This window comes from Neophocaena asiaeorientalis, unplaced genomic scaffold (assembly GCF_003031525.2).
Source record: "Neophocaena asiaeorientalis asiaeorientalis breed wild unplaced genomic scaffold, Neophocaena_asiaeorientalis_V1.1 scaffold15, whole genome shotgun sequence".
Taxonomy (NCBI): domain Eukaryota; kingdom Metazoa; phylum Chordata; class Mammalia; order Artiodactyla; family Phocoenidae; genus Neophocaena; species Neophocaena asiaeorientalis.
The window spans coordinates 10,106,690-10,130,966 of record NW_020185328.1 but is presented as its reverse complement, the minus strand read 5'-3'; the positions used below and the strand labels follow the sequence as shown (position 1 = coordinate 10,130,966).

The 24,277-nt window shown below is 38.3% G+C and overlaps 2 protein-coding genes across 7 annotated transcripts in view; one reads left to right on the top strand and one right to left on the bottom strand.

Moving 5' to 3' along the window:
* ZZZ3 (zinc finger ZZ-type containing 3) overlaps positions 1 to 15,032 on the top strand; it is a 109,111-nt gene extending 94,079 nt beyond the window's left edge. For all 6 annotated transcript variants that reach the window (XM_024734556.1, XM_024734560.1, XM_024734559.1 and 3 more), the window contains 4 exons: positions 638 to 790; positions 6,405 to 6,539; positions 9,078 to 9,178; positions 9,496 to 15,032. In XM_024734556.1, the coding sequence (XP_024590324.1) occupies positions 638 to 790; positions 6,405 to 6,539; positions 9,078 to 9,178; positions 9,496 to 9,640 (534 nt within the window). In that variant the 3' untranslated portion in view covers positions 9,641 to 15,032. The remainder of the gene's footprint in view (positions 1 to 637; positions 791 to 6,404; positions 6,540 to 9,077; positions 9,179 to 9,495) is intronic.
* Positions 15,033 to 24,277, bottom strand: part of AK5 (adenylate kinase 5) — a 226,893-nt gene continuing 217,648 nt past the window's right edge. The window contains exon 14 of the mRNA XM_024734553.1: positions 15,033 to 16,391. Within this exon, the coding sequence (XP_024590321.1) occupies positions 16,323 to 16,391 (69 nt within the window). The 3' untranslated portion in view covers positions 15,033 to 16,322. The remainder of the gene's footprint in view (positions 16,392 to 24,277) is intronic.

The window sequence follows — 24,277 nt, the reverse complement described above, 5'->3', positions numbered from 1 at the left end:
TCAAAGGGAGGCCTTTGGCTCCACAGAGGCCTATTTTATAATCTTGATTCTACCACTGCCTAGCTGCAGTACCTTGAACAAGAAAGTTAACCTCCTCATGCCTCCGTTTTTTCACCTTTAAATTAGAAGTGATAATAACTACTTTACAGGACTGTTTTGAGGGCTAAGTGACATTGACAAAGAGTAAGCAGTCAATCAGTGTTAGATACTATTTTCAGACATTCATCGTGTTGGGGAAATTTTCTTTTTACTTGATAGTTTTATATCTGGCTTTGGCTAACTTCATCCTCCTTGATCATCTGTAAGATGACCTTAAGAGGAGCTCAGCATGTGAATGCCAAGAGTGTAATAAATGTTGGGGATACAAATATAAGCTACGTAATGAGCATATGGTCCATTATACTCCACGTAGGTATTCTGCCTACATTTCTGTTTGTTGGTTTGGTTTGTTTTTATTTCAGGCTTGTTGTCTTTTTAAAAATCCAGATAAAATAGAAAAAGCAACCACATAAGAGTATGCTGAAGGGTAGAGGTGCAGTCCTTCTGATCAGGCAGATTTGCAGGAAGTAGCATTTATATTTTTGATTCTTTTAATGATTGTCCACTATCCCAATTAAAAATTTGTTTTCTCACTTAGTCTTCAACAAGCAGACGACAGCACCCCCTTAATAAGCATCTCTTTAAACCTTCCACTTTCATGACTTCCCATGAACCACCAGTGTATATGGATGAAGATGATGACCGATCCTGTTTTCGTAGCCACATGAACACTGCTATGGAGGAGGCATCAGTAAGTTATCTATTTATACTATATATATGTCTGTCTATCTATCTATCTATCTATCTTTATCTATGTATTATACAGATCAGGATACAGAATGGGAGCACCAGGATTTCCTAATTATTCCTATTCTTCAGAGAATATTGCTTTCTTTTCTTTTAATTAACTAGTCAAACTTGTTTTACAGTGGGCTTTAAAAATGTTTTTATGAAGAAACTTTCAAGCATATACAAAAATAAACCCATGTGCACCCATTATTCAGCTTTAACAGTTATCAGTTTGTGGCAATCTTATTTTCATCTGTACTTCCTACCCACCCAACTTTCTGTCTGGGATTATTTTGGAGCAAGTTCCAGACATTACAAAATATCATTATCATGTTTATTAAAAGGTACTTCTTTATATAATCCAGATATACAGTCAATTCACATTTCCCCAGTCATAAATTGCAGTAGTGCCTCCCCCCTGCCGCCCTTTTCTCTCTCTTCTGTTTTCCCCTCTCACATTTGTTTTGTTGAAAAACTGGGTTATTTGTCTTGTAGAATTTACCTCAGTGTGGATTTTGTTGTTTGTATCTCCTTGGTGTCATTTAATCTGTTCCTCTGTTCCCTGAATCTCCTATAAATTGATAGGTCTAGATAACTGATCAGATTCAGGTTTATTTGTTTTTTTGTTTGTTAGGGTGGGCAGGACTACTTCATGTATACTTTTATCAGTTTGACATAGCATACATTGTTGCTTAGATCCATTAACTCATTAGATGTTACAAAATAGTAAAATTCTTTCTTCATTTATTTGATAGAATATTCACAAAGTAACCCCCCCATCAACTATTTGATTATCCTAAGTTACATACAGAAAACGCAGCATAACTGCTTGATTCTTCCCTTTATTTTCGTGTTTTTAAAATAATGAGTTTGTTCTCTGATATCCTCCAGATTGACTCATGAGGTTTTAAAATTTTTGTATTCTTATGAATTGTTGGACTTAAAATATATTTAATGTGTTTCAGTGCATTGATATTATTGTCTTTATTAGTGTACAAATTGGCCCATTGGTTGGTTGTAACCTATTCAAGCTGGATTTTGAGTTCTTTTGACAAGACTCTAGTAATCTTTTATAGCTTTCTTACTGTCCGGTAGGACAAGGAAATTCCAGGCTCATCTTGTATATTTCCTGCTTCAGACCTGGAGTCAGTTCTGCTTTCTTTTATTGAGAAATGGTATTTGGAGGCTCTATCCTGATACAGGATGTTACTTGCTACTGGATTGATCATTGTATCTAAGCCTATATAGTGGACAGAGCTGAGAAATATGTTATATATTTGTTAAAATTAAAAGACGTCATAAATTCATCATTTTATTTCAAATTCAACTTAAAGACTGTGGGAATTTTACTTAACCCATTTTGATCTTTAATATGTATCATTTTTCTCCCGTGCTGAAAATTCCAGTTATCAGTGACATCAACATAATGCTTACTTTCTTTGTCTCACACTGCCCACAGTAGTCTCAGAATTTTATAATACTAACACTACCATCAACAGTATGATCCTGAAAACAGGTTTTTTGGGTAGCACTGTTTTTGCAGAGCACAGGCTCCAGATGCTCAGGCTCAGCGGCCATGGCTCACGGTCCCAGCCGCTCCACGGCATGTGGAATCTTCGCAGACCAGGGCATGAACCCATGTCCCCTGCATCAGCAGGTGGACACTCAACCATTGCGCCACCAGGGAAGCCCCGGGTAGCACTGTTTTTGCCTTAGGATATACCCAACTACAGAAATAAAGTCAAATTATACTTTTTAAATCCTCTTGGACTAATTCCTCTCTGTGTTGTTATCAACTGGATGCTATTTTAGGTTAATTCATTTCATTTTACTTTACATTCAGAGATTCCTTTTTATTGCTGTTAATATTTTTTATTTTACTATGCTAAAATTCTTCCTCAATAAGTAACATGATTCTGATTCCTTGCTTAAAGGACATGAAGATTGCCTTATATCTTTCTTAGTACTTTGATTATATATGGTAACCGGAAAAGGAGATTTTAATGAAAAGTCAGCAGATAAAAATAAGTCTCCTTTGTTCTGTTTCTAGGTTAATCAAACACTGATTGTGTACTTTGGTATGAAACTACTGTAAAATGACTGTATTCTTAAATTTTTTTTTTCTTTTTAAACTTGTCTTTTTGAAAAACAGCTAGATTCTGCTGTGTCTTAAGATATGGCATTTGTGTGTAATTTTGTATTTTGTGACTATTAGAATTACTCATTTGAGAAATGTTTATTTACACTTAATATGTAACAGGCTCTGCTAGAGGTCAGCTCCATAGTTATGAATAAAATATCTATGATCTTGGGGTTCTCATAAATCTTAGTTTTGTGGGAGGAGATAAATGTGTAATCACATCAATAAATTACAAAATTTTAAAAATGCTTCAAAAGTATGTGTCATTGTAATTATTTTAGAGGTACTTAATTCAGATTGAGAGTTTAAGTGGAAGACCCAAGGAAGTGATAGTCAAGTTGGCCATTGAAGGATGAATAAAACTGAGCTAGGTGAGGAGTGATGATGGGATGCTTAAAAGAAGTACATTTTGAGAAAATTGGCAAAATATAGTATAGTATAGGTGGTTGAATTTGATTTAGCTTTTGTTTGGTTGATTTTATTTATTTATTTTTAAATGAGCACCAGTTCACATCATTCTGATTACTTTAAAATAGCTATTTAAATGTATATTTATGAATCATCTAGTGTAAAATTTATAGATTTCAGTTTCTCTTTTCAGAAAAGCAGTAGCTAGAGAGACAATCTGTATACCATTTAGACCCCCTTGAAATTGGTCATAGTATTTCTCCTTTAAGTAAATTTAAAATGATTATAACTAGGAAATCTGTTTATGGGTGAGCATTTTAAAAATATTTGTTTGTTTTTTCATTTTAAAGTAACATTGGTTTATAACATTATATGTTTCATGTGTACAGCATTGTAATTCAACTAATATATATGCACTACAGTGTGCTCACCACCAAAAATTCTAGTTTGTATCCATCACCATACATTTGACCCCCTCTACCCATCTCTCCCTCCCCCTACCACTCTTCCCCTCTGTGGAAAGAACACCAATCTGTTCTCTGTACCTGTGTGTGTTTTTGTTTTAATTTGTTTGTTTGTTTATTTTATGTTTTTTTAATATTCAACATAAGAGTGAAATCTCGGTACTTGTCTTTCTCCTCTGACTTATTTCACTTTGCATCAGTTTCCTCAAAGTCCATCCTTGTTGCCACAGCTGGCAAGATTTTATCTTTTTTTTTGATGGCTGAATAGTATGGAATTTTAATTTTTAATTGTGCTGAATACCCATAACAGAAAATTGACCATCTCAGCCAGTCTTGAGTGTACAGTTCAGTGGTGTTAAAGTACATTTACCTTATTGTGCAGCGAATCTCCAGAACTCTTTATGTCTTGCAAAACTGAAACTCTGCATCCAGTAAACATCATCTCGCTATTCCCTCCTCCTTCTAGCTCCTGGCAACTACCATTCTACTTTCCGTCTCTTTGAGTTTGACTACTCTGGGTACCTCATATAGGTAGAATCATACAGTTTTTGTCCTTTTGTGACTGGCTTATATCACTTAGCATAATGTCATCAAGGTTCATCCATCATGTAACGTGTCACAATTTCCACTTTTACAGCCAAATAATATTCCATTGAGTGTGCATACCACATTTTATTTATCCATTCTTCTGTCAGTGGACACTTGGGTTGCTTCTACCTTTTGGCTGTTGTGACTAATGCTGCTGTGAACACGGGTGTACAAATATCTGTTAGAGTCTCTGCTCTCAAATTCTTTTGGGTATATACCCAGAAGTGGAATTGCTGGATCATATGGTAATTCTGTTTCATTTTTTGAGGAACCACAGTACTATTTTCAGTAATGGCTAGAACATTTTATATTCTCATCAACAGTGTACAAAAGTTTCAATTTCTCTACATCCTTGCCAACACTTATTATTATTATTACTATTTGTTAATTTTGATAGTAGCCATCTTAGTGGGTGTGAGGTGATTTAACTTTTTTTTTTAAACATCTTTATTGGAGTATAATTGCTTAACAATGTGTTCATTTCTGCTGTATAAGAGTGAATCAGCTATATGTATACATATATCTAACTTAATCTTGTTGACCAAATTTAATAATACCCTTAGACTTAAAATGCAAATTAAAAAATTTAGCAGTTTGCATTCTTTGTATTTGCCTAAAATATCTAAATTTAATACATTTTATTATAAAATTTCTTACTACATTAATTATTTGGGTTACATCATGTTTATTGGTATTACGTATTTATTACATTATTTATGTTGTCTTTCTCAGGGGTAACATAGGAAGGCAGTAGCTATAATTTAACATCTTTAGTTGACAAGAATTTGAAATGGATGAAAGATAGTGGGAGATAAGGTAGGTGAAGTGTGAGATTGTAAAGAATCATTATCCAGCTGAGGCCTTTGGGCTTGACACTGTAGATAGCGAGGAAGCCATTTTTAGCAATAGTGAGACAGAGGAGGGAGTGGATACTATAGAGGACTGATTTGAGAGAGATTTTAGGTAGTATTAAATAGTGACAGAATTATGTTTTATTAGATATGACAGTATAAAATTAAGGATAACACTTAGGTTTAGGCCTTGGGCTGCTAGGTGTGTAAGGGGTTAGTTATATGGACAAATCTGGGTTCAAATCACTTGACTCTTTAACTAATTAACTATGTAAGCTTGGGCATATGTTATAATTTCTATAAACATCAGTTTCCTTGATATAATATAAATATAGTAGTTAAGAATACGTAACATGGAGAGCAGGAGGAACGGGAGGTGCAGGGGTTGTCTGGTCCAGGATTGAGAATTGATGGAACATGGGATTAATGAATTGGGGATGCTTTTAGGAGGGTTGTGGAAATCAGTGACCATGGGATCAGTCATGAGGTAGCAAAGGGAAGAAATGGATCCTGGGTGGCAGAGCACAAATAAATTGGGAAAATAGGGCTTCCCTGGTGGCGCAGTGATTGAGAGTCTGCCTGCTAATGCAGGGGACGTGGGTTCGTGCCCCGGTCCGGGAAGATCCCACATGCCGCGGAGTGGCTGGGCCCGTGAGCCATGGCCGCTGAGCCTGTGCGTCCGGAGCCTGTGCTCCGCAAGGGGAGAAGCCACAACAGTGAGAGGCCCGCGTACTGCAAAAAAAAAAAAAAAAAAAAAAAAAGAAGCCCTCCAGAAGTATTAGTCTAAAATATTGCTGATAGCAGCGCTGATTTTCTGTGAGCCCTAAAAGGTTGAGGGTCTCTTTGGCCTCTCCCGTTGCGGAGCACAGGCTCCGGACGCACAGGCTCAGCGGCTATTGGCTCACGGGCCCAGCCGCTCTGCGGCATGTGGGATCTTCCCGGACCGGGGCACGAACCCGTGTCCCCTGCATCGGCAGGCGGACTCTCAACCACTGCGCCACCAGGGAAACCCAAGGGTCTCTTAAATGTGGAAAATATCTTGTCAATAGAAAAATACTCTTTATCAGTATTTCTTATACTAGTTCATTTTAATTATGAAACTAACAGTTTTGTTTTTTTCAATAGGATGAAGAAAGTATTCCTATTATGTATAGGAATTTACCTGAATATAAGGAACTATTACAGTTTAAAAAGTTAAAAAAACAGAAACTTCAGCAAATGCAAGCTGAAAGTGGATTTGTGCAACATGTGGGCTTCAAGGTAAATTCTATTTAATTCTTCTATTCATTTAATTTTTGAAAGGGTGATAGGATATATTTAAGGTGGTTTTCGGAGCTTTAAGCTCCACGACTTTCAAGCACACAGATAAAAGTAAGTTTAGCTCTTGTCCTGTTCATTTATACAAAGTAGTGTGCCACAGTTACTGGTGTCAAGAGATTTATGATTCATTAGAGATAGAGAAGAAAAATATACAGGTATACTTTGAGGTAATATATGAGATGAGAGGTTTTTCTAGCTATTTCCCCACCCCAAATTTACTGAGATATAACTGACAACTAAAAACTGTACATATTTGTGTACAAAAAATTTAAGATATAAAAAAAATTCACCTCGCATAGTTGTCTTTTTTTTTTTTGAGATAAGAACACTTAACATCTGCTCTCTCAGCAAATTTCAAGTATGCAATGCAGTATTATTAACTATAATTACCGCGTTGTACATTAGACCTCCAGAACTTATTCATCTTATAACTGAAAGTTTGTACCCTTTGACCAATGACACCACGCCCACCACTACCTCCCCCCACCCCACCCAGCCCCTGGCAACCCTCAGCAACCTCCCTTCTAATTCTTTGCTTCTGTGAATTTAACTTTTTTGGATTCTACATTTAAGCGAGATCATATAGTATTTGTCTTTCTGTGTCTGATATATTTCACTTAGCGTAATGTCCTTAGGTTTCATCCATGTTGTCACAAATGGCAGGATTTCTTTCTGTTTTATGGCTGAATAATATTCCATTGTGTGTGTGTGTGTATATATATATATAGAGAGAGAACACATTTTCTTTGTCCATTCATCCATAGAGCTATTTCTTTTGTTGTTGCTGTTGTTCATGGACCAGAAATTTCTTTTCCCCTTTCAGATTCAGTTATCTCTGCTGTTTTTTGAGGGGCTAGTAGAAATACATTTATTCATGCCACAAAATTTTGAGATATCCATTTATGTTCCAGGCACTTTGCTAAGTGCTAGGGATTTAGCAGTAAACAAGATGAACTCACATCCTTCCCTATTCTGTTTTCATCTCATAAGTGATTTAGCGAAGTTAAATGAGTGAATTAGTTGAGTGTGACTAGTGTGCATACTGGAGAGCAGTGAGAGGCTATTTAGTTGCCTTGGAAATTTTGCTAAGGAGTTTAAACTCTTCTAAAATGTTGGAGAAACTTTGAAGGATTTTAAGCAGAGTAACATGAAATTTGCATTTTGGAAAGATCATTCTATTTTCTTAAACAATACAACCCTTAGGAAGGCAGTGGGTTTAGAGTGGATAACTCTTAATTCTGACTACAGTATTGTTAAATTCTTTAAATAATAATTTGTTCATGTATATTTTTTATGTAATTGAAAAAAAATTAAGTGAAGGGGGAAAAAGATCATTCTGGCATTAGTATGGAGAATGGATAGGAAGAAAGCAAGGCTGAGGGCAGGGAGACTAGTTGGAGATTCTCTTCATTAATTTAGACAAAAGATGAGAATGTCCTGAACTTGACTGGTGGCTGTAGAAATAGAGAGATTGACAGGTTTGAGAACACCTTAGATGTTAGAACTGGCTATACTTGGTGGGATTGGAGGAAATAAAATTGAGAACATGAACTACAGACTTGCTGGTAGTGGTATACATAAAAATACTGATGTGTGCTGTGACTTAATAAATTTAAAACAAAATTCTTATACCTCTGGTCCTCTGGAGTGGCTGTTAGCCAGAATATATTAAATGATTTTCTTTTCTAGATCTTTCAGTGGTCCTGCTTCTCCATTTAGAGATTTTCCTAATTGACAGCTGTGTCTTTCCAGGAAGAAACTCTCTCCACTTCTCATAATTTTGTTGTAAGACCCAGCTGTGGCTTGTTTGCCAGTCTGCCAGCCACTCTAGTTGGCCTGATGATCAAAGAAACTAGAAATGAGATTTACTTTGATTTCCAAGATTGCGCAGAACACACCGAGGGCTGCCACACTGCCACAACACTGAGAAATAGCTAAATTTGCCTTTTCTTCATGGTGGTCGTTGGTTATTAGGAGCCTTCAAGGCTTTGGAAAGTAACTCAGTAAGGTGAAAGTTCAGAGAGGATCTTGTGTTCAGTTGGGTTTATGTTAGCTGTGGTATCCTGTTTTAAATAGTTCTGTAACATATTTGGATAGCTTTAACAATGGTATTAAGTCAGTGGTTCTAAATCCCAGTCATTGTACACGGGTCTGAGGTACCTTTCAAGTCAATAGCTACTAATAATCAAATGCCCAAGTTTGCAGATGATTTACATAAGATTTTTAAAAATAAATTAAAGCATATTATGATGTTCCTCTCACCCATCTGTATTGTAGCTCAATCTTGAATGGATAGAGTTTCAGCTAGTTTGCTAGAAATTGTGCCTAACTTATAACCATTTTTTGTGTTATCCCACTATCTTGTGCATGGGGAGAGAGGAGAGAATGTCTATGTTCACATTATGTGTTGCCCAGCAGGAAAAAAGAAAGCTTGAGAACAATATAGTTTAATACTTCTTCTCTCTGAATCTTTAATAGTGTGATAACTGTGGCATAGAACCTATCCAGGGTGTTCGGTGGCACTGCCAGGATTGTCCTCCAGAAATGTCTTTGGATTTCTGTGATTCTTGTTCAGACTGGTAAGTGTTATCTATCATTGTAAGTCTTAAATTTTGACAAGAGCTTCTCAGACACTAGTGAGTTTAATTTCTAAACTGCTTAGAAAATCACCACATTTAATGGGTTGAACTTTGTTGTTCTAGACAATTAAGAAATTTTCCTTAATGACACCATATCTCAAGTAACTTTCCATTAGAGATTTTGAGAGATTAATGGATTTAAACAGGTAGAGCTGTGAGGAAGTTTGATAATGTCTAGACCAAAATGCATCCAATGCCATGTAATGATGTGTTTGTGTGTGTGTGTGTGTGTGTGTGTGTGTGTGTTTTCTTTTCAGCCTTCATGAAACAGATATTCACAAGGAAGATCACCAACTAGAACCTGTTTATAGGTCAGAGACATTCTTAGACAGAGACTACTGTGTGTCCCAGGGCACCAGTTATAATTACCTTGACCCAAACTACTTTCCAGCAAACAGATGACATGGAAGAGAACATCATATACTAGTCCTCTTCAACACATAGCAATGGTATCATTGTGAATTATGTGCACAGTTTGGAAAGATTCTCTACTTTCCCTGAAATGACACTCACAGCATGACAGCTTCCTGAGTGTTCTCGTCAACAGCTCTGCACCGTTGTGGCTCTAGATCACTGTTCAGCAGCTGAACATTCCTGGTGAGCAAAAGGGTTTCCCTGGTGAAATTCGCACCACCACCTTAAAGCCTTTTAGGTGGTGATCTTAAATGGGTGAGATGGAAATGAGAGCACATATTAAAGAGAGAGTAAATTCCAAAGGTTTCAAAGAACTTGGTCATAAATATGCTAATGAGAAGACAAAGTATTTATATTAAAACAGTTTAGTAGCTTTCAGTTTTGTGAAAATAGTTTCCAGCACAGAAACTGACTTCCTTAGACAAAGTTTTAACCAATGATGGTGTTTGCTTCTAGGATATATACACTTTAAAAGAACTCACTGTCCCAGTGATGGCCGCTGATGGCCTTTAGTAAATTGGAGCTGCTTAACCATGTTGATGTCTAATTTCTTTTAACCACAATGAACTGTCCTTATTACCAACAGTGAAGCACTACAGGAGGCAACTGTGGCATTGCTTCCTTAACCAACTCATGGTGTGTGAATGTTATAAAATTGTCACTCAGATATATTTTTTAAATGTAATGTTATATAAGATGATCATGTGATGTGTACAAACTATGGTGAAAAGTGCCAGTGGTAGTAACCGTGTAAAGTCTCTAATTCACAACATTAATTCCTTTAAAATACACAGCCTTCTGCCTCTGTATTTGGAGTTGTCAGTGCAACTCATAGAAGAAAACTGCCTAATAGAAAAATCATATATATGGTAATAATTTCCCTCTTTTGTAGTCTGCACAAGATCCATAAAAGATTGTATTTTTATTACTATTTAAACAAGTGATTAAATTTAGTCTGTGCAGTGAGCAAGAGTTCACATGCATTCTTTTATACTGCTGGATTTTGTTGTGCATCATTTAAAACATTTTGTATGTTTCTTCTTATCTGTGTATACAGTATGTTCTTGAATAATGTTCATTTGTCAGAAGAACTGTGAGAAATAAACTATGTGGATACTGTCTGTTTATATTATAGAATGCTTGTTGTGACTTCCTTCGGTTAGATTTTGGATTTTATTTTTACTAGTATTAAAACCAAAACAATTTTTTTAAGGTTTTTTTTTTTTTCCTTTACCTATCTGTCCGTTAAAAAAGAGTAAGGACTATATGATGGAAAAGAAGGTAAACTTGAGAAGCTCTGTAAAAGATGGTAATGTTTTCACTCACTGTGTGTGCTGAAACACTAAACTAGGTTAACAAAAAAGAATATGTACCATGGTTAAAGAAAAAGACAACTATTAATGTCCAGATGTGAAAACTAAAATTAGGTTGAAAACTTTTAACCTAACTATCATTCTTTCTGATGAAATAAGCCCCCCATGTGTTAAATAAGTGGTTTTTGAAAATCGCTGTATTCCCTGGAAATTATTATTGACCACTGGAGAAGAAAATATAAATATTCTAAGATTGATTAAGTATACTGACGCAATTTTTAGAGTCTCCTGTTTTTTCCAATTTTAAATCAAGGGGACATTGTTTACCAGTCCTCTTCAATACATTGCAGGGTACTGAAATAATAGCCTGAATTCTTTCAATTGAGAAAAGTAATACAGTTTTAACTATAGAAATATGAGAATTTTAATGTATTGATTAAAGAATACTGATGATTTTGATAAAATATATCACATCAGAAGAAAAGGAAATGGACTTGAATTAGAGTTTTTGCTCTGGAATTATTAGTTGGGGCAAGAAGAGGAGAATCATTAACATTCTGGGCATTTGGCTATTATACTTCAATTGAATATGCCAGAGATCTACCTTCAACTTGTAGTAAAGTTGAAGTAGCACTTGATGGTAACTTCTGTGTTTGCATAGAAGTAATACCAGTCAGTTTTGGAGAACCATTCAGAGCCATTCAGAAATCCCATAAAGTATGAAGTATGCTTTGAAAGAGTGATACAATTGATATTTATATAAGCAGAATAGACAAAATAAATCCACTTAAATGTATTTTTTAAAGACAAAGATTTTGAGAATTTTGAGTAACAAAATTTTCTGCTTGAGCAAAAGATGTGTTTATTTTGCATTTTTCAGCTCCAAGCAAATAGTCCTCATGGCTTTAAAAGGGTAGTAGTAGTGGTAATGTGTTTTGTTGTTTTAATGTGAGGACTGCAGGAATGCACAGGGCTCTCATTTGCAAGTAGGCCTTCTATCTCCTACATAGAAGCATTGGTTGTAAAAGACAACATAGACCTACTTATTAAAGCATCACTTATTTAGTAGTATTCAGTAGGTCAGTTGTATTTCCTGAAATATTCTGCTCAAGTTATTTGCTAAGAACTGAAGGAACTTTTAATGACACCTAAAACCACTGCTTTAATGTTTTTAGGCAGAGGGGATTTTGGTTGGTGTGTGATGTGTGCTAAGAATAATAGCAAACACTGATAGAGCGCTTGTTATGTGCCAAGCAAGCATACGGTAACGAATTTAATCTTACAACCTTATGAGGCAGTTTCATTTTTATCCTGTTTTCATATGAGGAAATCTAGCCAGAGAGGTTAAGTAACTTGCCCAAGGTCATATAGTTAGCAAAGTGGTGATGCTTAGATTTTAGCCCAGACAGATTGCTTCAGAGTCAGCGTCTGAGCAAGAATGTTCCCTTTGTGTCAGGGGTCTCAGAGATGGTGGAGGTGGAGGTGTGCAGGAGTTGCTTTTCTGTCTTTTCTTCTGGTGCGGTATGCACCCTAGAGTACAGACGTGAGCACACGTCCAGGTTTATAGCTCAGAATAGAGCAGCATATCTGTGGATGGGGAAACCCATCGATCTGTGAAATCGTCTGCCCCATGACGAATTAGGAAAACACATAATTTACATATTCTAATTTGACAGCAGACACGTGGTCATGAGGCTTTAGGCAAAGCTGGGACTGAAGACTTGGGTCTTCTGCCTCAGGTACGATTTGTTTCCATGCATGTTTGGTGCCTCTCACTTAACCTAATAGTGTGCTGTGTCCATTTTTCTCTCCTTTTCTCTTTTGTTTAAATTAAATTGCAGAACACAACAATTTACTGAGGTATGAGGAACATTTTTTTAATGAAATTAAAAAAATAATATATGACATGTATTAAGGATAAATACTTTGCAAATTTCTACGTTAGTTATAAACATAAGAGTGGCATGCTATATAAACTGTACTTCTTACTGTGGATAACAGAGTTTGAAGGGCATTATTCTAGGTACACTGGGTAGATTGAAAGCCTCCAGATAACAAGTAGATTTTTACACAAGATTATGTCCTATTTAGGTTCTAAAGGTTTGTTTTTATTTCACATCTTGAAGAAAAATGGGCTTCTGTTTATATGATCCCAGAAAAAAAAAACAAAAAACCTTTTCCCCTACAGTTCAAGTAGCTGATTAAATGGATTTTTGAACATGGTGTCACATTTAGCTCCATGAGAACAGAGACCATCCGTGTCTATATTTATCCCTAGGGCCTGGCTCTTAGTAGATTCTCAATAAATATTTATTGGTAGTAGGACCAATGTTTTGGTTACATTTTTCTCTAGGAAGTTAGAGAAACCACCTGTGTCTGAGTGTGTCTGTGAGTGCATCTGTGGGACCCTTAGAGGGTTTGCCTCAGGAGATCTCCTTTACAGGGCTCTGGGAGGAATAAAGGATCATTACATCCTATTTTATCTGGAGGATGTGGCTCAAACCTGGGTGGCTGAGATTCTGGTTCTCTCTGGGACCGCATTTTTTGCCATGTTTTTAGAGTGATATAATGTTAACTAGCATGGAAATTCTGGGTCCTAGTCTCAGTTGTGGAAGTGAGACCCTCAACAAACGTTGACAAAGAGCTGCCTCTTATTGAGCACTAGGAACTAGTAAATGATTTACATGTATTATTAACCTGTTTAATCAGCACAACACCTCTATGAGGTTGCTTACTATTGTGACCTCCATGGTACAGATGAGAAAACTAAGGTTCAGAGGATTTAAATGTTAGTTCTCCATAATGACTGCTATGTGTGGGACTGAGGATACAGAGCCTTGCCCTTCTGAAGCTTATATTCTAATGCCGAAGACCTGCGGTAAACAAGTAAATAAAAAACACTATGTAATTTTACGCAGACATAAATGCTGTGAAGAAAAATAATGCTTGAAAAAAAGATGATGGACGAATCAGGACCAGCCTGCCATTTAGAGGGAATAATCAAAGAACACCTCAACAACAAGGGTAAATTTGAACAGAGACCTAAATGGAGTGAGGGAGTTAGCCTTGTGGATAATCTGGAGAAAGAGGCAGAAGGATAGCAAGGGCAAGGGCCCTGATCCAGTAGAGAGCTTAGCTTGTTCAGGCAACGTTAGGAGGGCCAGTGTAGCTTGAACCAAATGAGTAAGAGGAGAGTGGTAGTTGTTGAGGTGAGAGAGGGCAGAGGGCCAGATCAGGTGAGGCCTTGAAAGTAGATCATTGTAAAGGAGTTTGGACTGTGTTCTGCTGTCTTCTACATACAGACAAGGTCTTCTTCGAGGGGCAGAGACCTCTAAGGTCCTTTCCTGCTTCAGTGACTTCAGTGATGTCATATCAAGCCATTCAAGTCAGTCGACCTGTTTTAACAGTTCTGTAGAAGACTTGCTTTGCACCTCTAGATACTCTTCTTCCAGGCAAAGCCATTTACCCCTGCTGATCTTTTTCAAGAGGGTGGCCAACTGCAGCCATAAAAGCCATGGCTGGCCTTGTCTGCTGCCCTGCTGTCTATCAAAGCTGTGGTGGGCATGGGTTGTTGATCGATATGTGGTATGTGTTTAAAGAATGTTAATTCCTACAAAGAGTCACTTTGTGTTTTCTGGCACAACTGATAATTTTCATCCTGTAACTCTCTTTTTCTAGTTTGCTCAAATACTCCTTGTCCTCCCCTGTAGAGAGTGTTACAACTCGGGGTAGTAATGAAGTATTTGACAACCGTGTGAGTTGTAGGAACATGCCCCTTTTTGTTAATAGAGGCGTAATTGTAACCAAAGAAATTTAATTTCTTCATTAGCAAACACTGACATTTCTGTTTAAGAATGACTGCTAGAGTAAAAGGAAATACCATGTATCATGAATTACACTGGAAGTTCTTTCTGTAATAGCTCAAAACTGGCCTATGGCCAAAATTAAAACCATATGAGCATATCATAAATCTCAACTCTTACTGTGTTTGCTTCTAATTCTGTTTGGAATAAAGCTTCAAATGCTTTCCAGAATGATGTGAGTTACAAATAAATAGAAAAACGTTATCCTGTGTTCCATTTACTTTATTTATACATATCCATTTCAAGAAAAAAAAAAGATTTTAAAAATACAGTTCTGTCCCAGAAATGGATCCTTATCTGCACAACCATTGAAGAAAAAAAAAATCATGCAAACGGAAACTATGGTCTTTTCTAGTGACTGAATGGAAGATGCAGTTATTCCAGTAGAATATATAAGAAACTCTTATTTGGCAACTGATAGCACAAAAGAGAAACCAAACTTCACCAGTTTGATTTGAGGAAACACAATTTTACATACGGATAAAAGGTTTGCAAACCCCTGGAAAAGGCCTTTATGGAACAAATACAGCATTGGTATCTGTTAAACATGGTGTACTGACATGCCCTTTCCACCCATGTCAGTTTTGTTACTATATTTCTTACTTGCTTGGTAACTAAATAGATAATCATTTAAAACCAAAGCCATAAGTTGACATTAGTCCAGTGAATGTGATAACAAACCACCGCATGCTTTTAAATTCTGTTTGGTCATTGGTTTTAACGTATAATTCCCCAAATGCACCACCAGGTATAGAAGAGACTAGGTTATTAGATAATTTATCCAATTTGTTCACTTAGCCAATACAACACTATTCCAAGTAGCCAGTATCATAGAAATGAATAGAGAAATGTTACCGGTGACTAGTCTAGATTTTGCTATCTTGGAAAAGCTATACAATTTCACATACAAAAAAGCTCTTATCACATTTTTTCAAATTTAATCAAATTTCTTATGAACAATTTGTGTTGTCTCGTCAACCCAATCTCTTCAGCTCTGAGCTGGATGAGACTTGAGGAAACGTCCAGAGGAAGAGGCCCAGGCCTGCCCCCCCATCTTAAGGGCCTTAATCAGGTAACAAGAGATAGATCTTTAGAAGAGGAAGGAAGATGTGACGGGGTGTTAGGGATGCTAACTCCTCCCTATCTGCAGAGAGTAGAACCAAATGATCAGACCCTAGTAAGTCCTGAAGGCACAACTGACACAGATGGGCACTGCACTGCTGTTCATGTACTAATTTAGCTCAGAGGTGATAGAAAAGTGTGCTGCTGTGAGTGTAGACAGCTGTCTGACTTAGGAGGAAAAGGTTGGATAATACCAAATACACCATGCATGATTTCCAGACACCTCTCAGGTCAAGCTGGGAAGCAAACAGCAATGTCAGGATTTGGGAGCGGGGGGCATACAAAAGGTTTAAATGGAAACACAGTGTTAGGGATGAACTTTTAATATTTTTCTCTGTCTCCACTCTCCTTAACATACATGCATTTTTGCCTTCAGAAAATAGAGTCAATAGCTGTGCAGAGTTGAAGAAAAACTTCCTCTGGCGTCCCCTCTGCATTTATCTGTGTTAAAAAGGAAAGAAAGAGAAAGTTAGTCTTAAGAAATGTTTTTAAATAAGGCCACTTTTAGTAATAAAAAAGATTACCTGCTTATAAGTTGCTGTGCAAAATTTTAAAACACAGGACTCCAAAATCACAGAGAAAAGAGTAGTCGTTTAAAAACTAGGTGCCTAATTAAAAAAACAAGACACGACTACACACCTATTAGAATGGGCAAAATCTAAAACACGTCATCAAATACTGGTGAGGATGTGAAGCAACAGGAACTCTCATTCTTTGCTGATGGGAATGCGGAAGGGTACAGTCACTTGGGGAAAGAGTTCGGCGGTTTCTTACAAATTAAACACGCTTAGCATATGATCCGGCAGCCTGTGCTCTGGTACTTACCCAAAGGAGTAGAACACGTATGTCCACACAAAATCCTGCACACACGTTTATAGGCGCTTTATTCATGATTGCCAAAACTTGGAAGCAACCGAGATGTCCTTAGGTGAGTGGATAAATAAACTGTGGTACATCCAAACAATGGGATATTATTTAGTGCTCCGAAGAAATGAGCTCTCAAGCCATGAAAACACTTGGAGGAAACTTAAATGCATATTACTAAATGAAAGAAGCCAATCTTAAAAGGCTGCATACAATATGATGTAATGGAAAATGGCAAAACTGTGGAGACAGTAGAAAAGGTCGAGAGCTGGGGGGAGAGAGGAATGAGTAGGTGGAACGCAGGATTTTTATGGTAGTGAAACTATTCTGTGTGATATTATAATGGTGGATACCTGTCGCTATGCATTTGTCAAAACCCATAGAACGTGCAACGCCAAGAGTGAACCCTAATGTAAACTATGGACTTTGAGTGGTAATGACGGTTGATGTAGGTTCATCAGTTAAAACGAATGTGCTACTCCTGTGTGGCATATTTTTGTTCTGGGGGGTTTTTTTTTGGCCACACCTTGCGGCTTACAGGATCTCTGTTCCCTGACCACAGATTGAACCCAGGCCCCCTGCAGTGAGAGCTCGGAATCCTAACCGCTAGGCCACCGGGGAACTCCGTGTGGGATGTTGATAGTGGGAGAGGTTGAGTGTGTTTTGGGACACGGGGAATATGAGAACTCTACTTTGTGCTCAATTTTGCTGTAACCTACAGCCCGTCTAACAACAACAGCAAGAGCTAGGTGCTTATTGAGGTAGATAAAGTATTGTTAAAGGTCACGGAAAGGCTTTGAGTTAGTTAAAATGAGACTTCTGAGTGTTCTGGAGTGTTTGGAGCAGGGTAGGAATAGGGCAGAGGTTGGGGGATGAGAAGGACGGGTGTGGAAAAGAAAGCAAAAGTTGAGACCTCAACTTGCAGGTGTGGTAAGTGCTAAGGGCAGAGCCTTCTTGGAGATGGCTGATACGCCAGGGCAAGGAGCCAACAACAGAGGAAGTAGGAGGGAGCTGATTTCCTGGGCATGAAGGCACTACCACCCCCTCCTCTCAAAATTTCCTAACATTGTGCCAACCACTGAGATTTGTCCCACCGCACATGTAGCATCCATAGAAAGTAGAGGCCTGGTGATGCAGATGAGACTCATGGAGGGGGCGGGGTTGTGAGCTTGCTAAAATGCAGCTTTTTCATACTTCATCTCCAGAGGTTCTCATTTGGTGACTTTCGGCTGGGCCTTTTAATCCGCGAATTTAATCAAGTTCTACAAATGATTTTGATGTGGATCATCTTGGACCACACTTTGAGAAACTCTAGATGATTGCTTCAGTTCCTGTCTACCATCTTTGTGCAGACGAGTTTTGATTTCACAACCCCTGGGATTCCAGAGGTAGAATGAATGCTCAAAAGGAAAAAAAAAAAAAAAAGTACACATTTAGGAACTTCCCTGGTGGTCCAGTGGGTAAGACTCCACGCTCCCAATGCAAGGGGGCCCGGGTTCAATCCCGGGTCAGGGAACTAGATCCCACATGCCGCAACTAAGCGTTCGCACACCGCAACAAAGATCCCGTGTGCCACAAGTAAGACCCGGCACAGCCAGATGAAAAAAAAAAAAAAGTAAATGTTTAAATATCTTAGAAAATAGGTAATAACGATGTTTGTAGAAGCATTGTTTGTAGTAGTCCCAAACCGGAAAAAGTGCAAATGTCCATCAGCAGTAGATGGATAAATAAATTGTGGCATAGTCATATAATGGAATACTATAGTAATGGAAAAAACAAACAAACTACAGCTACATCCAGCGACATGGATTAATCTCACAAGGTTGACGGAAAGAAACAAGTTGAAAAAATATGCATTCAGTACGATTCAATTTATATGAAGTTCAAAAATGAGCAAAGCTAAATTATATCGATTAGGGATCCATACACAGATGATAAAACCACAGTGAACCAGGGCAATAATTATCATAAAAGTCAGGATGGTGGTTACTTCCTGGGGAGAAGAAGGGAGATTTGATTGGGAGGGAGAGACATGTGGCAGAGCTTCTGTGACTGTCTGCTGTTTCTTGACCTGAATGGTGATTACACGGTGTTCATTTTATAATTCTTCAAATTTTACATATAACTTTTACCCATTCCTGTATGTATGCTGTATCTCACAAGGAAAAAATAAAACCTAAAAACATTTTTTCAGCTTCTACCCCTCTTCCCCATAAACGTATCATACTTGATCCTTACAGGAGGGTTAAAGAGCAACCCGCAGTTGGTTTGTCTCCCTGGCTGGTGGCTCTCCATCTGGGGGGCAGGGACGTTGCTGTTTTCTGTCCCTCATAGCACCTTGCTTGTTGCTTTACCTCTTCTTCTTTTCCCTTTCAACCAACAAACATCTTCTGGGTGCCAATAATATATTACATGCTGGAGAAACCACGGTGAAATGGACATAATGGTCCTGCTCTCAAGGAGCTCACAGCTCAAGGGTAAAGACAAACAATAGGAATTCACGCTGTTGTCAGGTAAGCACAGGAGCTCTGGATAAAGGGATACGTTACACCATCTTGGGAGGGCAGGAAGCTTCCTGAGGAAAGTTGTCGTCGTCATCATCATTAAAAATAATACACTTTACTACTAATGAAGCATAAGTGCTATTTTTTTTCACTTCCACCCTTGCTTTACTTTCTCGCTTCCTTTTCTCCCCTCCCTCCTGCCCTCTCTTAATCCCTGCTTTGCTCACTCCCTCACTCCCTACTGGGCTCCCTCCATCTATCACACCGTCCCTTTTCTGCTCCTCTCTCATTCCCTCTCCTCTCACTTGCTCCCTTCTTCCAACCCCTGCTCCATCCTCCCCTCCTCCCTAGCACAAGTGCTTTTAAACAAACAGGTAATTCTAACAATGATCTTAGGCGACAGGTATTGTTATCCCCATTTCACAGATGATGAAACTCAGGTCCTGAAAGATGAATTAAATTTCCCAAGGTCATACAGCTAAGCAAGTGTCAGACACCTGGTTCAAACCCAGGTCTCTGACTCCAAAGTCCTTGTACTTGTTGACTACATCCTTGTATATTACATCCACCAGTTCAAAATAGCTGTATGGTTGAACTTAGTGGGAGTAGCAAGGAGTGAAGCTGGAATAATAAAAAGAGGTTGACTATAAAGAGGCTAATAGACTATTATATAAAAATAATGGGGAGTCGGGTAATGGTTTTTAAGGAATAGGTTGACATAATCAAACAGAAACATTTGTTTCCTCAGAGATTGGCTCTAGATAGGTATCTAGAAAGTATCCTCTAGATATCCAGTGATCCCACTCCTGGGCATATATTTGGAGAAAACTATAATTCGAAAAGATACATGCACCCCAATGTTCACAGCAGCATTATTTACAATAGTCAAGACATGGAAGCAACCTAAGTGTCCATTGACAGATGAATGGATAAAGAAGATGTGGTACATATATACAATGGAATATTACTCAACCATTAAAGAAGAGTGAAATAATGCCATTTGCAGCAACATGGATGGACCTAGAGATTATCATACTAAGTGAAGTAAGTCAGACAGAAAGACAAACATCATATGATATCGCTTATATGTGGAATCTTAAAAAAAAATGATGCAAATAAACTTATTTACAAAACAGAAATAGACTCATAGACATCGAAAATAAATTTATGGCTACCAAAGGGGAAAGGCACGGGGGAGGGATAAATTAGGAGTTTGGGATTAAAATATACACACTGCCTTATGTAAAGTAGATAACCAGGGACTTCACTGGTGGTCCAGTGGTTAAGAATCCATCTTGCAATGCAGGGGACCCCGGTTCGATCCCGGGTCAGGGAACTAAGATCCCACATGCCGTGGGGCAACTAAGCCCTCATGCTGCAACTACTGAGCCCAGGTGTCACGACTAGAGAGCCTGTGTGCCACAACTAGAGAGAAGCCCACGTACCGCAATGAAGAGCCAGCATGCTGCAACGAAAGACCCCGTGTGCCGCAACTAAGACCCAAAGCAGCCAATAAATAAATAAATATTTTTAAAAATTAAATAAAATAGATAACCAACAAGGACCTACTGTATAGCACAGGGAACTATACTCAATATCTTGTAATAACCTATAGTGGAAAAGAATCTGAAAAATAATATAAATATATATGTAAAACAATCACTGCTGTACACCTGAAACTAACACAACATCGTAAATCAACTATATTTCAATTAAAAAAAAAAAGTACCCTCATTTTCCCATTCCTTCTTCCCTCTCCTCACAAACAGGCTATTGTAGGAGCAGAAACACACTCTTGGAGCCCATTTTCTGACCCACTATCTGGACTTTATAGAAAGATATGGATTCTCTCTTGTAAAAGCTGGGCAACTTGGTTTCAGAAACAAGGGCTAATGAGCACAAGCATCTGAAGGGCGACACTTGATACTTTCTGACGTCTGAGACTGGGAGGCAGAAGGCTTTGCAGCGGGATCTTGTCAATCAGGCCAAGGCTGATGTTTGGGGGAAGCTGCAAGCTGGGCTGAGGGAGTGAGTCATGCCCTGGAGCCTTAGCTGAGCCATCTCCCGCTTCTATTTCCATCCAAAACCTCCCTCTTCATTTTGCTTTGTGGCTTAAATCCAGGCCTTTATTTATTTAATTAAATAAAAGAAAGCTGCTCATTGCCATCCAGAGTCACGTGCTGTGGTGTGTGCCTTTGTGGAGCCTAAGGACGTGAGGCGATTTCAAGACAGAATCAAATAATGAGACTTTCTAGATGCAAAAAGCAGCCTTTGACTTGGGTGAGTGGGAAATACATGAAGTTAATCTGAGGCCCTCATTAGGCCCAAGAAGCAGAATTCTGAGAACAAAAATTGCGAGGCAATGAGATAACATCTTTTTTCTTATAGAAGCTCTGTGTGTGTGTGTGTGTGTGTGTGTGTGTGTGTGTGTGTGTGTGGTGGGGGAAGGTATAGACTGGATTTTTATGGAGCAAAAAAGAGCCCAACTGAACTGAGTGGGATCAAAGCCCTCTGTCTACTCTCCAGATTTCTCCTTCAGTTCTTCAGAGATGACCTGATCATTTCCTGAATCTCATCTAATTCCCACATGGAGAATATTTTAAGAGAACAACAAGTGGCTTTTATATTTTCATATCTGACTGTGGAACTCATAGGAAATGGAAAAGAACCAACTTCCTAAGTGCTTTCTAAGCTATAGGAACTATTCTTGGTGCTTACAACTTGAGCAAATTTAAATGAGCTCACAAGGTGCTAGTGTTTAGTCCTTGATGAACAGATAAGAATCCTGTGTAATTAGCATACTAATTGTACAGTGTGAAGAGAACTTCCTCAGCAGTTGTGCAAACTCGAAAATAAGGTGTCCTCCCACATACGGTAAGTTTTCACCCCATAATCAATGTGATAATATTAATTTACAGAAACCCGTTTTTCCCATGAAGAGTAAAAGTAAGCTTCATGATCTTTTCCCAAAGGATCTCCAATTCTGAATCAGCAGAGTCAGAATGTATGAGGTTTTCATATATTTAATTTAATTGAAAACCAGGTGAGTGGATTTGCTTCTGACTTGAAGAATTTATCACTTTTGGTCTGAGACTTGATATAAAATCCTGCAGTAAGTGATACCCTGATCAATATACAAAAGATTTTTTTAAATAAATAAGCTAAAGGCAAGTGAACAGGAAATATGATTAAATTTCTGAGGTTTCACCTGACTTCTGGAAGGAAAAGTAGAGCAGTCAGAGGTAGTATTTCTGCCCAGCCATCAGCAGAACAGATTGCAAATTAGGAGAGTAGTTACACCACCTTGGGAATTGCACGTTTTGTCTACTCTTTAGTTCCTTGAATTTATGAACCGTAAAACAGTTGGCTGGGGCATATACCCTGGGAAAACCATAATTCAAAAAGAGTCATGTTGGGCTTCCCTGGTGGCGCAGTGGTTGGGAGTCCGCCTGCCTCCATAAAAAGAAACGAAATTGAGTTATTTGTAGTGAGGTGGATGGACCTAGAGACTGTCATACAGAGTGAAGTAAGTCAGAAAGAGAAAAACAAATACTGTATGCTAACACATCTACATGAAATTAAAAAAAAAAATGCTTCCGAAGAACCCAGGGGCAGGACAGGAATAAAGATGCAGATGTAGAGGATGGACTTGAGGACACGGGGAGGGGGAAGGGTAAGCTGGGACGAAGTGAGAGAGTGGCATGGACATATATACTTTACCAAATGTAAAATAGATAGCTATTGGGAAGCAGCCGCATAGCACAGGGAGATCAGCTCGGTGCTTTGTGACCACCTAGAAGGGTGGGATAGGGTGGGAGGGAGGGAGACGTAAGAGGGACTAGCTATGGGAACATATGTATATGTGTAGCTGATTCACTTTGTTATAAAGCAGAAACTAACACACCATTGTGAAGCAATTATACTCCAATAAGGATGTTAAAAAAAAAAAACAGTTGGCTGGTTCAAACATTGCCCAGATGGAGTGTTTTTCCTGAATTTTCCTACACTGTTCAAAACATTGCTTGAGTTTCATTGGCGCCATGGGGCTCCTGGGGAAAAAACCAAGCTGCTATTGAGTGTTTTATGATGATTGTGTGGGTGTTGGCCGCCTTTTTCCTCTTCTAACCCGGTCCTCTGTTCAACCAGACAGAGCCCCACACCACAGGGATCCCTCACAGCCAGAGGAGAGCGTGGTGCCCAGCCACGGCCAAGCCCTTCACATGTAGCACTTGTGCACGTCTCTGGACAATCATTAGATGCGCTTTTCCAAAGTCGGGGTCATGGAAAAGGCTGCCCCTGGGGAGTCGTCCATTTCAGAGATCTGGTCAGGCCACACATTACTCCTCACTCTCAAGGCCTTAGAAAGAAGGAGGACTATGTACACCTTTACTTTAGAGAGCTTTAAGGACAAGCTTTAGCAAAAATACAAGGATGATTCATAATCTGCACATTAATGATGGCTCTATACACAGGACTTCCCAAAGTACCAGCAGTTTGTCCATTTAAAATGTTACCTGCTACTCCCTTTCCTTCTTTCTCTTCCTCTCAATTCTGTCTGTAGTTTAAATTTGACTAACATCTTCTCACAGACATGAAAAAACAAAAAAACAAAAAACTGTCCTTTCTTAAAGTGACTTTTCTAAAACAGATCTGATCAGCCATGTCCCTGCTTGAAATTAGTGGTTCCCTTCATTACTTGCAGTACTTAGTTCAAACTTTCTAGAAGAGGCTAGAACTATCCAGGATACAGTAAACACTAGCCACAGGTGGCTACTGAACACTTGAAATGTGGCTAGTATAAATGAGGAATTAAGTTTTTGATATTCTATAATTAAAGTGAATCTAACTTTTAAAACTAATATTTGACTCAATTATTGGAACATTTAAAAATATATTTGGGGCTTCCCTGGTGGCGCAGTGGTTGAGAGTCCGCCTGCCGATGCAGGGGACACGGGTTCG